The sequence below is a fragment of the Gallus gallus genome, chromosome 4 (genome assembly GCF_016699485.2).
Source record: "Gallus gallus isolate bGalGal1 chromosome 4, bGalGal1.mat.broiler.GRCg7b, whole genome shotgun sequence".
Taxonomy (NCBI): Eukaryota; Metazoa; Chordata; class Aves; order Galliformes; family Phasianidae; genus Gallus; species Gallus gallus.
The window spans coordinates 53,787,885-53,803,764 of NC_052535.1; the positions used below are offsets into that span (position 1 = coordinate 53,787,885).

General features: G+C 35.6%; 1 protein-coding gene across 2 annotated transcripts in view; it reads left to right on the forward strand.

Moving 5' to 3' along the window:
* The window catches only part of PRDM5 (PR/SET domain 5), an 84,482-nt gene that overhangs the window by 44,967 nt on the left and 23,635 nt on the right, over positions 1-15,880 (forward strand). The window contains exons 10-13 of one of the 2 annotated variants that reach the window (XM_004941229.5): positions 3,432-3,523; positions 4,991-5,084; positions 6,273-6,433; positions 7,438-7,531. In XM_004941229.5, coding sequence (XP_004941286.1) covers positions 3,432-3,523; positions 4,991-5,084; positions 6,273-6,433; positions 7,438-7,531 — 441 coding nt within the window. The remainder of the gene's footprint in view (positions 1-3,431; positions 3,524-4,990; positions 5,085-6,272; positions 6,434-7,437; positions 7,532-15,880) is intronic. The other variant, XM_420628.8, reaches the window with a different exon arrangement.

Below are 15,880 nucleotides of genomic sequence, written 5' to 3' on the forward strand. Positions count from 1 at the left end.
TTCTGAAACACCTATCTCTACACTGAGTATCAGGATTTTAAAGATATCGACTAGCATAACTAGGCACCTAGATTTTGGCCTATCTGGCCCTTCCATTCTAAGTCCACTAACGTACCTTTAACGAAGGTAATCAAGGAGAGGTAGTAGATAATGGAGGACATTATGTACACACACACGCACACACACATGTATATATATACACACACAAATAACACATAAAGTGCAAGTCAAGTATGCGGTAGTTTGAGATGCAAAATTACTTTTAAGTGCCATGATTTTGGGAGGGCTATACTACTGCAAGGGGTAGAGAACAAGAGTTCTGTTGCTTGGTCACAGATAAGTCAAACGAGTAAGAGCGGAAATTTAATCCTTTATTGATTAACTTTCTTCTGTGTATTTCTTCTACTCGGGTTTTTAATGAATCTTTAAATGTTTTATTTTTATTCCTTTAAGACCACAATCTGTGTTTCATTTTCTTTTGGAAGAAGAAAAAATCTCTGAATAATTAGACTACTTTCAGAATACAGTGACTATTCTAGTAACAGGGAGCTTTGTAGTAGGAACGTTGGGTACTGTAGTTAAAAACAGTTAAATCAACAGTGTTTGACAGAAGACACATTTTCAAGTTTGATAGCATCACATTTGAAAGATCTCTTCAGATTTTACATAATTTTTTATTTTTTATTCATAATGAGAAACAGGATATACATTTTGTACCTTTGAGTTCTTGTTTGAGACAGAAACTTATTGCTGTTGTTTGTTACTCCTTTATGCAAGCTATTTAATTTGATATATTTTTTTTTTTTTACTTTCAATATTATCAGAATCAAGATGAAATTTGGCTCTCGCAACATGTATTTTTAAATCTCTCTGAAAGGTGCAGGGAGATTAGGTCTTTGCATTTCACAGGATCTGGCTGAAAGTTATACAGTGGTTTATCTATGAGTGCATCTACTCTGTTCAGTAGAGCACTGAAATGTAAACTCTAACTTGGTACTCATTACAGCCTTGCAGGTACAGATCTGAGAGGCAGGAACTGTTAGTCCCTTTGTGGTAATGCTCTGGTGTACTGCTACTGCACACAAGTACTACACTGCTCTGTGTAGGTGCATGTGCAGGTTTGCTTTTTCACTTGCTTGAAGATGTCAGATCTGTGAAATGTTACGCAGTGCGGAACTGGCTCAGATGTATTTTGAAAAAGCTCAGACTAAATGAGTGAACATGGGAAGAAAATAATTTCATTTTTTCTGGAAATAATAGTAAAAATTATAATAGCTGAAATTAGGAGATGGGCATTGTGTTTCAAATAAAGTCATTTTTAATCCAGGTCAGGCTGAATGAAGGTACATATTCTATGCCATATAATGCAGGTTACTTCTGTACAGGACAACGGAAAGTTCTTCCTCCATCTGCTCCTTTGCTATGTATAGAGGATGAATTCAGAGAATAAAATATGAGGATATGACAGTGAGCATAAGTAGGTCACCAGACATGGGATTTTAAAGGGTTTACTGTTAATCCAGGGTTATTTGGTCTTGGAGAGCATAATGAATTGAAACAATTGAACTCCGTCATCTTCTCTACTGGGAATGGGTAGCCTTGGGCTGGGTTTAAACTTTCACAGATGCTCTTATAGAAAAGGCTGCCATGAGATATTCCATAAGAGCCCATCCTTAGTTACTTCGGTCATACAACTGTCCAAAAAGTACAGTTTCTCATGATAGATGTCAATGCCCGCGCTGTTTCCAAGTGAGCCTAATTCAGCGACTACAATTTCTATACCTTTCAAAATACTGTAACCACTGGTGTTCAAGAGAAAACAAGGAAATTAAAAAAGAAATCATTACTCTATTTTCAAGTATTTAAGTGGAATTCATAAAGTATGTTTTCTTTCTGCATAATGAATATTCAATTAGAAGGAATTATGTAAATTAATGTTGGTTTTTTTTGGCTTTGTACTGTTGTTCATGGTCCTGCTGTTATTTTAACAGTAGAAAGATTTATTCAACAATTTGGACCTGATCTAGAGGAGATACAGTAAAAACATCAATTTTTGTTTTGTGCTTTATTTTCCTTTCCCTAGCTTGATGGAGAAGTCTGAAATAGTAGCAGAAGATAATGGTATTTTCATGGTGTAGATATAATCTTTCTCATTACATTATTATAAAGATTTTAAAGAGTTGCAGTACTGCATCCAAATGTTTAATTCATTTCAAGACTCAGCTTGCTACTGATTTACAGTAAAAGCTTTAGACAGTTTGGAAAGCTGTCTAAAGTTCATATTCAGTTGTAGAACATCAAGTTACTGAAAATAAGTGCAATATTGGCAGTATGGACTGGTTATATTCCGCTCTGAATCAGGTCATAAAATGAGAGTTCAACTCAGATTGTTTAGTATGACTGCCTTCCTTTCTGGATTCTGATGCCGCAGATTTTAGTACCTGATTCTTCATCTTATTTGAGTGGAAGGCCATTCTAGAATACTTCCTGCATGAGAGCAGTCTATTTTGCTGTATTCAATCTACTGCATTTTACAAGCTGCTGGTGGGGCCCTTTTCTGAAAATAAAATTATGTATATAATTGTGTAAGTGTAGAGTAGTCTACTGCTTTGTATTGCTATGTACGTATTAAATATGTAGCTTAAACCCAAGCTAATCCGTGTGTGCACTGCGTACCTGCTTCCCAGATATATACATATCCTATTACATAGGAAATTGTATATATGTATTTAGTATATGATGTCTCTTCAAGCACCTTTAATTAATTTGTTAGCTGTATTTTGAGATCTAATGTAAGCTTGACAAATGTACTTAGCCCACCATGGAGTGTGGTGTAATTGTGGCAAGCTGTGGTGCCATGTATCTCAAAATGCATTTGCCCTGAACATAGAATAATAGAATATCCTGAGTTGGAAGAGACCCATGCAAGGATCATCGAGTCTAACTCCTGGCTCCTGAATTTTTCCCACCATACTCTTAATGGAAGCCATCTCTTTTCTGGAACCTGTTAGTAGGACAAAGGTGGACAGTATTAGAATTAATATGCTTGTTTGCGGATATACCTCTGCTCGTTAAGATTTTTATGGCTTTTTGTGGTACACCTAGCTTGTTTCTGGACTTGTGACAAGTAGAGTAAATGAGTTGGGATATCTTTTTACCCTTGCATGTGGGTATGACTAGTTAAACATTTGTAGTGAAGTTCAGAAATATGGATGAAGTCTTGTATTTTGATTAAAAGACGAGAACTGGCAAGAGAATGCTAAGAAGGAATTATATACAAATGACTGTGCTCTTCAGAACTATCACTCAAGTGGTGAGTGTTCTAAAATAGGGAAAATAGGGCATTTTTAAAGTAAATGACATGAACTTTGCGCTCGTGAAAGGTGCCAGATTGACAGCCCTAGAGACTGAACCCTTCTATTTATCCACAGAACAGGTACAGCACAGACATCAGCACTGCGAGCTTCCCCACAGTGTCTCGTCAATATGTCTCAACCCTGTTCTGGAGGAACCACCTGTTGAGGTGAGAAGGTAGTTCAGTCTCTTCATGTCCTGTCAATCCTTGGTCTGACCGCTGAGACTGCTAATCAGGGTGTCAACTAATGCAGATTGTGATGTAAACCTCCAAGAGCTGGACTGAAACATTCAGCATATTTTATATAATGTATAATATATTTCACACGTTTGACAGTGCTCCACTTGCTTTTTTATTTTAAGTGACATCGACTAGACTCAAGTAATTTACTTTGAGTCCAAAACCTCTGTATAACATTGCAAGTACTCTAATGATTTGCTACTGCTGTTTATGTGAGAGTACAATTGTGTTAAAATCAGTCTGAGTTTGAGGCCAGGAGTCTACATCTAAATATTTGTGCTGGCTCCTCATAGTCCTTTTTTCTCCTTATTTTAAGGGGTACCTCTATATGTCTTATGGTATTATGAATTTTTCTGCCATAGGCAGAAATGTATAATATACATATGTACTACATCAATATTTACCTTTAACCTGCAAAATTAATTCATTTAATTTCATGCATATTATAAAATGCGGTCCATCCCCATTTGCCCTTGGCACTATAGTTGCCACTTAAGGTCCTTGTTAGCTAAAACAATTTTCAGACACTGATGCTTTAAAAACATTATTCCTTTAACAAAAAAATGTAGGAAATTGAGTAGATAATAGATTGTACAGATGAATTTACTATCTGAATTTATTATGGGGATAGCACCAGGGAAATGAGGAGTGGAAAAGGTATATTTACAACAGTAGGTTGACGCTGGATGTTTCCCAAGCTCCAGAAAAGAAATGTGCTTCAGCAACTCTGCTGTTTGTGAGATTCCTCCAAACCTAGCCTTTTATTTTATTTATGGCTTTGAAGGCTATTTCTACTTATCTCTTTTTGAAGTCTATTGATGCTGTTTCTCAGCTATGGTATATTTTTGCTACAGCAAACAAAAATCTCAGTCCTGATGCTTCTGTGTGCTTTTTATTTTTTTTTTAAACATGAAGCTGAAATAAAGATATGCAAGAGTAGTCACATGATCTAAGAAATTTTCTTTGCTAAATTTTAGACTACTGTCTTGAGATAGTTAGATCAGTTTGACTGTTGAGTGGAAAAAAATGCAGGCTTTTTGTGCATGTATTTTTGTATGTTTTTTCATGTTAGTAAGTACTTAAGGTCAGTATTAGTTCTGATAAAGAAATGAAACTGAACTTGAAGTTTCCTCCTGTTTATTCCTTATTTTTATTTCTATTTACATACAACACTTCTGCAGATCAGGGTGGTACATTAATTCAGAGGCAGCTTTACTGGCTTTTAGGATTCAGAATAATGGCATGGTGATTGTTTTAATTCTCTGTCCCTTGATATTTCAAATTGTTAATATATCCCCTACTGAATTCATTTCGGAAAATTAAGTATAATTACTGTAATGACAGCTAATTGATTTCCCTGAGCCTTTCCTCTGACATGTTGTCTTTCATCTGCAGACCCATTCTGAAGAGAGACCATTCCAATGTGAGGAATGCAAAGCTTTGTTCCGAACCCCATTCTCTCTACAAAGACATCTACTAATTCATAACAGTAAGTGCTAAGTCACAGAGGAAAAAGAGCATCTTCAGTTTTGTTGTCTGACTGAGAAAAATAGACTTCTAGCACCTTGCTCCAGTATACAACTTGCTATATTAAATGAGACTTAAAATTCAACTCTAATCATTAAGAATTAGAAAATTCAGAGCAAATTCAAACCTTGCCTTTGAATGCACTTAAATGCCATCTTTGATGGCATTTGATGGTGCCTCTTAGCTCTGAATCATAGAATCACCAAGGTTGGAAAAGACCTCCAAGATTACCCAGTTCAACTGTCCACTTATCACCAGTATTTCCCACTCATTCATGTCCCTCAGTACAACATCTAAATGTTTCTTGAACACTTCCATGGACGGTGACTACACCACCTCCCTGGGCAGCTCATTCCAGCACCTAACCACTCTTTCAGGGAAGAAATTTTTCCTAACATCTAACCTGAACCTCCCCTGGTGCAACTTGAGGCCATTCCTTCTAGTCATATCACTAGTTATATGGGAGAAGAGGCCGACCCTCACCACAACCTCCCTTCAGGTAGTTGTTGAGAGCAATAAGGTCTCCCCTGAGTCTCATCTTCTCCAGACTGTAATCCCAGTTCCCTCAGCTGCTCCTTACAAGTCTTGTGCTCCAGGCGCCTCACCAGCTTCGTTGCCCTTCTCTGAACACACTCCAGGGCCTCAATGTCTTTCTCGTAATGAGGGTTCCAAAACTGAATGCAGTACTTTAGGTGCAGCCTCACCAGAGCTGAGTACAGAGGAGTGATCACTCCTCTGTACCTGCTGGCAACTCTATTTCTGATACCACTGACCTTGGCCACCTGGGCACACTGCTGTCTCTTTTTAAGCAGAGCATCAACAAACGCCCCCAGGTCTGTTTCCTCTACGTAGTCTTCCAACCACTCTGCCTCAAGCGTGTAGCATTGCCTGGGGTTGTTTTAGCCAAAGTACAGAACCTGTCACTGGGTCTTGTTGAACTTCATCCCATTGGCCTCAGTCCGGTGATCCATTATCCACTATAACATTTGAAAAAAAACTACCCAATTCTAGGCTTCACATCGCTTTGCATGTTGAAGATTATCTTTCTGTTCTCAGGATCTAGCTCTTCAATTAATTTTATGAAATGATAAGCATTAATGTACTTACACAGAAAGCTAGTGTGTTTAAGCCTGATTTTCTACTTCATAAGGTGAGAGGACCTTCAAGTGTGATCACTGTGATGCTACTTTCAAAAGAAAAGACACCTTAAACGTTCATATTCAAGTTGTACATGATGGACATAAGAAATATAAGTGTGATCTCTGTGACAAAGCTTTTGTGACACCCTCAGTCCTGAAAAGTCATAAAAAAGTGAGTAAAATCAATTATTTTTATTTATTCCTTGCATGTCCTTAAGTGTAATGGAGTAGCCAGTATGTTATTTTCAGTGCATGATTAAGGCAAATACTGTGCATTATCCCACCAATCTGTTTTCAGAATTGAGGGTAAAATGTAGAGGAGTCTTGACATGCCTCTTCAACTTTACCATGTGTTATAGATGTGGGAACTAGTGCTTATCCTCGTATAAATCTTTCTTCAACTGCAGCATTAACATGTACCATGTGAGAGAAGGGTTTGATAATGTAATGAAGAACTTTATCAATTCCTTTAGTTAAATAAAAAAAATATGTATATATATTTTTTCTATGGAAAGGTCATTAAAAACCCTCTATAAAGCTGTCATGACTGTAAGGAGAAATTATTCAATAGGCTGATAAATCTTAAATTCAGGATTGGGAAATATTGTATAAAAATAATGAGAATCCTTGCATATAACTTACTTGAAGGTGGTCTTGCTTTTGACCGCAGAAAGTGGATGGGAGAATTTGAAACAATTCTTTTTATAAAAGGCAGTTTAGCCTTAAAAGGTTGATTTGAAAAGACGTAAAATTCAGACAAGTTACAAGTTTTTAAAAATAGTCACATTTCAGTTAATTTTACTTAGGTTATCGAGTTACTGTTTTTAGTTTAGAAACCACTATCAGAGAAATTAATCTGAAAAATGGGTTTCTTATTATTTTAATAATGAAAATATACAAAGGTGAATTGGAAATTTATTATAACTATTAGGAAATTGTAAACTTATGAACTATAAAAACGGGTTTTTTTATATTAATAATGAGATTAGTGTAGAAATTTAAGAAGAAAGAACACTTTAATTCCTTAAAATCTCTGTCTGATGTGGTGGAATGGCATGAATAAATGGTTGTTGGAGAGGATAGCGGTCAATGTGAAATACAGTTAAACTGTTCCATATTCTACTATTTGAAGGCAATGCTGTAACTTTCATTCTCATCTTTCCTCACTTCATGTAGACTCACACAGGTGAAAAAGAAAAAATTTGCCCATATTGTGGACAGAAATTTGCAAGCAATGGAACACTGAGAGTTCATATTCGAAGCCATACAGGTACAGTGATACTTATTATAAGGAACTGAAAAAAAATGTCTGAATGAATACCAAAGTATCTGTAAGTTTGTCTAGAAATGCTTAGTTTATCTAGAAACAGGAATTTACAGATAAGCCTAACAGCCTATTTTTCAGATGTTTTACCTGCATAATGTGTAAAACCAGGTTCTATTTTGAACTGTGATTATATATGAATATATATACACATATACGTGGTTATTTATATGAATATTCAGTGTGAATTCATTCCTTTCTATGACTTTTGAAACTCTGACCTCATGTTATTGTATCTTCTGACTTTATTACAGCCTGCATGTTAGCCAAATTAGAATGTTCTACTTTTAGAACGCTTTAGCTCCAAATTTATTTTCAGTCACAACATCTGAATCATTCTGCTGTTGTATTAGTATTCCTAAGTCTGAGTTATGTAACTTGTGTTATATTGTCACCCAGATTGTGCTGCTGTTTCCTTATGTGCTTCTGTAAACACATTGAAAATAAATTAGTAATGTCATTTAGATGGGTTTCACATTCTGAGCTTATGTTTTCATTACATATAATTGGCAGGCAAATGAAAGGGGTTGCTTTGTGATAATTTGTTTCCAACATAAAATTGTGTAAATTTGATTTTGACAGCCAAAGCATCAATTAACAAGTAGTCTTTCTGTGACATTCCATTTACTTCACATAAGCATATTTGGTTTGCAGGAAGATGACAGAATTGGTGTTTCTAATAACTCAGCTTCATGTGATTTTTGGCATAAGTGTTAATCACTTCAGTGTATCAGGACCACCTGTTGGGATTACAGGTCTTTACTAGTTTGATGAATTTTATGATTTTGGGTTTGACTATCACTAACAAATTTTGTGATCCTGTAGTCAATTTAAAAGGCTAAGCTTCAGTTTAATTGTTAGCTCTTTATCTTTGCTGAATTTCATGTTTGAAACATTTTTCACTCATGACAACTTTATAAAACGTACTTATGAGCCTGTATATAACTGTTCTGCTCAGGTGGTTAGTATAAGTTATAATCATAGACACTAATGACCCTGAAAATCAAAGCTGTTAAGACAGAACCACTATGCAACGGTTCTCTCTTCTGTCCATTCCTCTTCCTTATGCTTGTTCTTTCTTCTACAACTCCACCTTCATGACCTCTTTCAAAGTCCTCCCTGCATGCATGTCATTCTCTTCTATCTTCTATACCATAGGTGTAGTTTGTTCTTTTTTTTTTTTTTTTTGGTCACTTCCTCAAGATGCACAGAAGAGGAAGGGGGGGAGGAAACATGAAAATACAAAATACCATTCATGGAGCATATGATATGAGAGCTGAGAGAATTCTTGGCTACTATGCAGACAGAAGGACCAGCCACTTAACTTACTTGGGCTGTACATTAAAGAACCACGTTTTCAGGAGTGAAAGGAAGCGATTTGATATCACTGGTAGTCACTCAGCCCATCAGTCCGGATTTCTAGGACCATGACTGCCTCAATTTCAATTGTCTGTTAATTTTTTATAATTTTTTTGAGGATTATTTTGTTATTTTTTTAATGGATGTTTATTGCCATCTCATAAGGAAACTATTAGCCTTCAGTTTTCTTGTTTTTATATACTAGACTTCCATGGAAATTAGAACTTATATATTTTTGTTTTGTTTTCTTTCTTATTTCATAGGTTCTTTTCTGACACCTTAGGTATGGTTTCTGTGTACTGTGCATGTTACACATCAGTTTGCACAGTAGAGAGGCTCTAGTTTTTCAAGCTATAGTACAGATAGATCTTGGGGAAAGGTTTTATAGATGTTCAAGTGAAAATGCTTTTCACACATGTTCTCCTACCAGTTGCATTTAATGTTTCAGTGCTCTCAAGCCGATTTTTCCAAAATTACGAGTTATGCTAAGGTCAGTTTCATGAAACCACACACTAGACAACTAATCTTGGGGATAGTGGCTTGCAACATTTTTAACTGCTATTATACCAGAAGCTGTAAACAATGACATTTTAAACTTACTTGAAGTAGAAAGGCACTGAGGTTTTTGATCATCTTTGTGGATTAAACATGGTGGGAGACAGTTCTGTGTCAGGAGATGCTGCATGTTTCAGTTAGTGGAATATCCAGTGTGAAAACACCTCATGAAAGAATCTCACTGTAGAAAAAGCTGAAGAAAACTTTCAAGTCCCCTATATAAAAAGCTTGAAGTACTCCTTTTAAAGAGAGTTACAAATTAAATATCTTGCTGGATTCATTTATAATGACCTGCAACTGATCCTTTCCTCTTCCAGTCCAGTTCCTGCAGTGATACCAGTGGGATTTTTGATAGAGGGATTTGTTTTTTGCATCCTTCACTCTAAGTACCAACTGATACATGTTTCACATATATACATTTTGATGTCATTCTCATACAGCTCCTGATCGTTTCATGGTTATTATGATGAAAGGTAGAAAAAAGGGAGCAGGAGGATATTGCCTCTACGTTTTGACTTCCCAGTGGTTAAAAAAATAGTTATACAGTGCAGCACTTTATACTAAAGTTGGTGAGAAAATGCCTCTGTAGATTTGTGTTTCACTTCAGGAGGGGAGGTTTTGACTTGTCCTGTGACTGAAGACTTCAGCTAACTTGTTTGAGATCATAATGTATGCAGACAATATGCTTTGGTGATTACCAAAGAAAATTGCTTTTTAGTGTGAAAAAACTGTGCTGTATTCAGGGGATCTGAGTGAAGCACAGCTTTCTGAAGGATATCTTGCATCATTTCAAAAGAAAGTCAGGGTAGTTGGTAAAGGAGATTAATATTATCTGGAAACAGTACGAAGAAAATACTCATTTGAAGGCTTTTAGTAATAAAGTTCACAGTATTGTGAAAATCTTTGATGACTTGTCAGGCTTTTTCTGAAAAGTCTTCATTTCACCAGAGAAGAGCCACAAACTTATTACATTCAGTGGAGTATTTGGTTTTGAAATGTCACTGTGTTGAGTACTTCATGCTCTTGGTATCTGTTAAATTTATTGGTTTTAAATTAATCAATTCGAAACTGTGGGCTTCTTTTTCTAGTCAGACTTCAAAGTATCACTTTTCATTCTGAGTTAGAAGTGAAACAGTCAGCCACTCTCCATTTGCAAGAGATTATTTGTCTTTGTGAAAAAGCCTTCAGCTGGGGATAAGTTCTCAGTACAGCTGAGCAGTACATTGTAAGTGTAAAGACTGCAAAGAGCTTCATGTCTTAGAGATTAGTGTTGAGGTCCTAGTGCAGATATTTGTATTATCGCATTTGCTGTACATGTGGTCAGCTAGACTTTATTAGCTACTTTATATAAGAGGCTTTGTTCTGTGTTTACTAAGTAAAACTAGGTTGAAGTCTTTTAAAAAGGGTTGTGTATCATGTCTTATTTATTTATTTATTTATTAGAGCTGTTCGAGCTAAGATTCTTTGAAATCCTGCTCATTCTGCTTTGGACTTATACTTTTGTCGTACTTAATAATCTATGTACAAAAAGACAAGCTTTTATTCAATACACAACACACGTTCTTAAATACTGTTACTCGAAGATGGATGCGTGCTTCTTCAATAAGCATTTTTCTTCCCTCTTTTATCTCAGAATAAGACTCTGTAAATGAGCCCTAACAGTACTTGGCCTTTTGCAGAAACTGAGATGGTTTGGGGTGAGTGAACACGTCTGCATGTGCATGTGTAGAGGGAAGTGGTTGATGTTTGCATCTGAACCAAGCATTTTGCTCTGTAATTCATCATCTGGGTTTCCAGCCTTGGAATGACAGAGACAGCTCTCTGTAGGTCAGCTGAAACACTATAGCACATTCTCCCTCTGCTGTATCCTGTTGGTTTATGGCTTCTTAGGGTCAGAGGGAGATGGGGTTAATTCAGCAAAAGAATCCTCTGACTGTGATGTAAATTCCTTGGCTTGTTCATAAGTTGTAGAAAAAATTCAATGGACTGCTCCTTGGGCTAGAAGGCTGTGGGCTGGGAGGTTAATTACATGCTTAAAGTTTCAAGCAGCTTTCAGTTACTGGCTGTGGTTTCTGCAGTTTTGCAGTTGCCTTTCACATAGGTATTAAAATCTGTTAATTGCTGTCTTACGTGTGTGTCTCTGTGTGTGTATATATGTATTTGTGTGTGTGTGTATGCTATTTGTATACATGCATTTAATCTGCCTGATACCAGTACTGATCATTACCTCATTAGTTGTATCCTAATTCCTTCCATCTTTGGGATGTAGCACATCAAGTTGTGGAACAATGAAAGTTGCGGTAAAGTAGTTAATATTTGCAGGTTCATTTAGTTTTGATCAAAGATAACTGAATCTATTTAAACTGCAACTGTTCTTTCCATGATATATTTTTCCTATTCCGTTACGCGGGGACTAGTGGGGGATAAATGATGATCGTACATGTATTTCAGAAAATGCATGAGTATGAAAACATAGGTTAAAACTGGAGGCTATGTAGCCTTATTCTGTTTGTTTAGGGTTTTTTTCCATAATATTTATTCAAAGTCTGTTAAGAGAGTAAGATTATGACTTCACGTGTCCTAAATGTTTTCTAAAAGGATTCATGTTTTCATTCTATGCCATTTTAAAGTTACTTGACGTGTCATTCTTCCATGTAATATTCTCTGATATTTGAAAAAAGCAGCTTTGTTTTTTAAGAGTTGAGGTGGTTGTTTGGAAATTAATTTCCATGTACATGAATTAAAGGTGATACCACAAATTTACATGAAAGCATCAAAAATCATGTAGGCCTTCAACTTCGCTGTCCTTTGTGTCAACACAGCTAAGCTTACTTTCTAAAATTTCCATCTCCATAATAAAAACTATTTTAGAAGATCATTAAGACATCTTATCATAAGTGTCACTTATAACTTTAGGTGCTTATTTGTCCTTGGGATATGTCTTGCTCTGCACTGACAGTGTGATGCAATAGTCCTAACTTTACCATTGTTGTCACACTTCTGCAATTTGATTAACTAGACATGTGAGCATATTTCAAATCACGTTTAATGTACAACTGTATAACAGTCTAGGTCCAAATTTTGCATGTCAAAATTCCTGAGTAACCATACCAAATGTTAATTATGGAATTAAAAGCAAAATTTTTGCTTATTAACAGTAATTCATCCACCTCTGAAAATTTTTGAGGAATATTTGAGGAAAATAGAGTCCAAGTACTTTATGTCTACTGTGTGTTCTTGCATAAAGTATGTCTCCAAAATTTTAATAGCTAAGCAGGCAACTATTTATACATAAGAAAAGATGTACAGCTAGGATCATCATTATAGCAAACTGTCAGGTAAAATGCCATTAAGTTATATATAATTTCTCACATTAAAACATAAAAAGATAGAAGAGGAGATTGAAGGAGCTTCCTCTCATATCTGAATCAAGTATTTGAAAAAATGCATCTGTATCTAGTCAGCAAACAGCTTGCAAATGTCTGCAGATAGGTTGTTTCTATTCAGTAACTTATAGATGATCTCTCTTTTATCTACTGAATTTAACAAGAAGCTTGCAGAAGGCCTCAAAGGTAAGGATTCTGCATTTCTAAGCCTTTCAGTTTATACATCATAGTCCTATTTATCTCCAGACAACAGTTAAATCTTTAAAAGTACCTGCTAAGTTTCATGCAGCTGTCAGCTTCTTCTTGTCTTCATGAATGAAGAAATGTTCTTCTAAAAGAAAGATTATCTGAATGGTAGTGACATCTTTAGATCAAATGAATTATACCACCTGATACACTTGAAAAGATTTTGTTGACCTGAAGTCATAGATGTTAATGCTGCATTCACAGTGAAACCAAATTGCTTACATCTGCTGACAGATGCAAATAATCAGACTGCTTTATTCTTTAAAGTAATGGTATATGGTTTTTGTTTGTGATTAAGAATCCTTATACCACTAAGAGTGGTAAGAGTGTAAGTAATTAATATTGGTAGTTCATATCTCATTGTCTCTCTGCAGGTAACACAGGTATATTTAGGAGCAAGGATAATAACCTTATATTTGGTAAAGTTCTTTACTAATCCTAATGATTTATTTAGTTACAAACAGCTGAAACCTCAATTATATAATAAACATGATGAGCCAGATAGGTCAAATATTTAGCCATAGTTAGACCTATAGTCAAATCTGAATTCTCTGAGTAAATCCGGAACTTCGTATCAAGCTTTCTCAACAGTGAAAACATCGCCGCTGTGCCTCAAAGAAAAAAAGTACTTACAAGAAAGAGTACTAAAAAACAAATTTGTTAAAGCAATCTGGTTTTATTTTAGGAGAGCATTAAATTTGTGTGTGCTTTTTTCTTTATTCCTTATTAAATGTGGCATTGCTAGTGACTGGAAAATGTATTTGATTGAATCACATAAAAGAAATTCTAATTCTCCCTCGTGCCTACAAAATACACAAGTACTGGAGCTTGGCTAGAAGGCATTCAGAAGTACATAGACTTAGTGTTATTAATCATCAAAGAAGAAAAACAATTTTTTGTTTGACCTTTTGTTTACAGAGTCTGCAAAGTTTGCATGTTTCTCAAATGTGAAGAAATTTCTCTAATCACCCCATACCCAAGTACTGTTTTTCTGCTTCTCTCAAGCAATAATAGCAGCCTGCACAGAACTGTTCTCTTCAGACCAGTCAAAGAATCCAGTCCCTTTCTTTATCTGACTGAGTGTAGAATTACAGGTGTTTTGGTGTTTCTGGGTCTTGTCTCAGCTGACGTCCACAAGTATTTTATCTTTAAGATCATGAAGTTATTTAGTTCTTGGCATGTGAAAGCTACTCCTGTGTGGGTACTTTTGTACTTCTCTAGTGCTTATTTTGAATGTTAAGTTTAATGGCTGAAAATCATGCAGGCCAGAATTTTGTATTAGCCAGATCACCGTGTGCATTGACTAGTCCAGATTAGTGGTGAGGCTTGTAAATAGCAGCTAGCTGCTGCAGTTGGCCCTGCTTCTTGGTTACTGCACCGTTATTTTCCATTCCTACAGCCCTTGGTTAGAACTATAAAAATTCCTTAAGAGAGCTTAAGCATTAAAAGACCATAACTTTTAAGACTATTCAACACTTTCAAAAATACTTTTCTGTATCTAGAAAACAGCCACCTCTACACAAGAGGAGATTTATTATTTTGAGGAAGTGTTTATCTTCTCAAAAGCCATTTGACAGCACAAAGGTGATTTAATTTTCTGAATATTTTCTGAAAGTGTAAGTATTTAATCTTCACTCTAATAATTTTTCTGGCATTTTTCTACTTTCTCTCAAAGTCACTTTGTTTCTTGAGTTCATATTTAGCTTAATCTTAGTTCTTAATGAAATTAATGTCATTTGAAAAAAATTAAGTTCTGTGCATTTTAGGTTTATCTCTCTGTGTATACAATGCAATAACTGATCCTCTCTGTGGTTAAGGACACAACCTTCCCTCTTTATTTGATGGAAACTTCATATACAGAGAAACAGCAGCTAAGGATAGATATGCAAAGTCGTCAAGTGCTCTGTATGTACAGATAATTTTCTTAAGCATATGTCACAGATTATAATTTTGTTGTATCTGTTAACCTTTTGCCCATCCTTACTTGCTGTTGAATGCTGTCATCACCACAGATTATCTCTGACTAAAAAAGCCCTTTTGCAGTTCTCTTTCTGGGCTGCCCTGTTGATCACCTGGTATGAAGTGTTGCATGTGTGATCCAGATGGCCCCTTTGCCTCCAAATTCTTCCCCAGGTGAACTGTTTTTTTCTACGAAAGTTGGGTGATGGTGGATTCTCCCTTTTCCCTCTCTCACCTACCTCAGCCTTAAGTAAGGTGTTTAATTGGGGTTATATTTTAGCCTGGAATATTGACATTTAAAAAAAAAAAAGCAGATTTTTATTTTTATAAATCTTCTTTTAGTCCTTGCTATTCCACATCTGAAAAGGAGCAATGTTTAGAAGATTGTAAAGTTTCTGCAAAAGATTCTAATAGACTGCATTGCCATTTGTCTGTTAACCTCCTAAAGAAAGCAGACTTTTAAGTTGCATACAGTGCACTTGGTCTGATGCTCAGTGCAATCATTTTCTAATGTTAGTGAGTGTTGACTAAGATTGGTGGTGTTGAATGCCAGTATAAAATATTAAAATGTTTTTTTTGTTGTTTTTAAAATTAAAAAAAAAACAAACAACGTGATACATTCATTCCATAGTTCTTATCCCTGAGTACAGCAGTTTCAATGAAGACATAAAGACAGAAATTTGTCAATGAAGGATAATGTATGCAATTGAGAATTTCATAGCAGTGACCTACCTACATGGGAATGGGGACAGTAAACATGACTCAAAATTAAACAGAATGAATGATCATA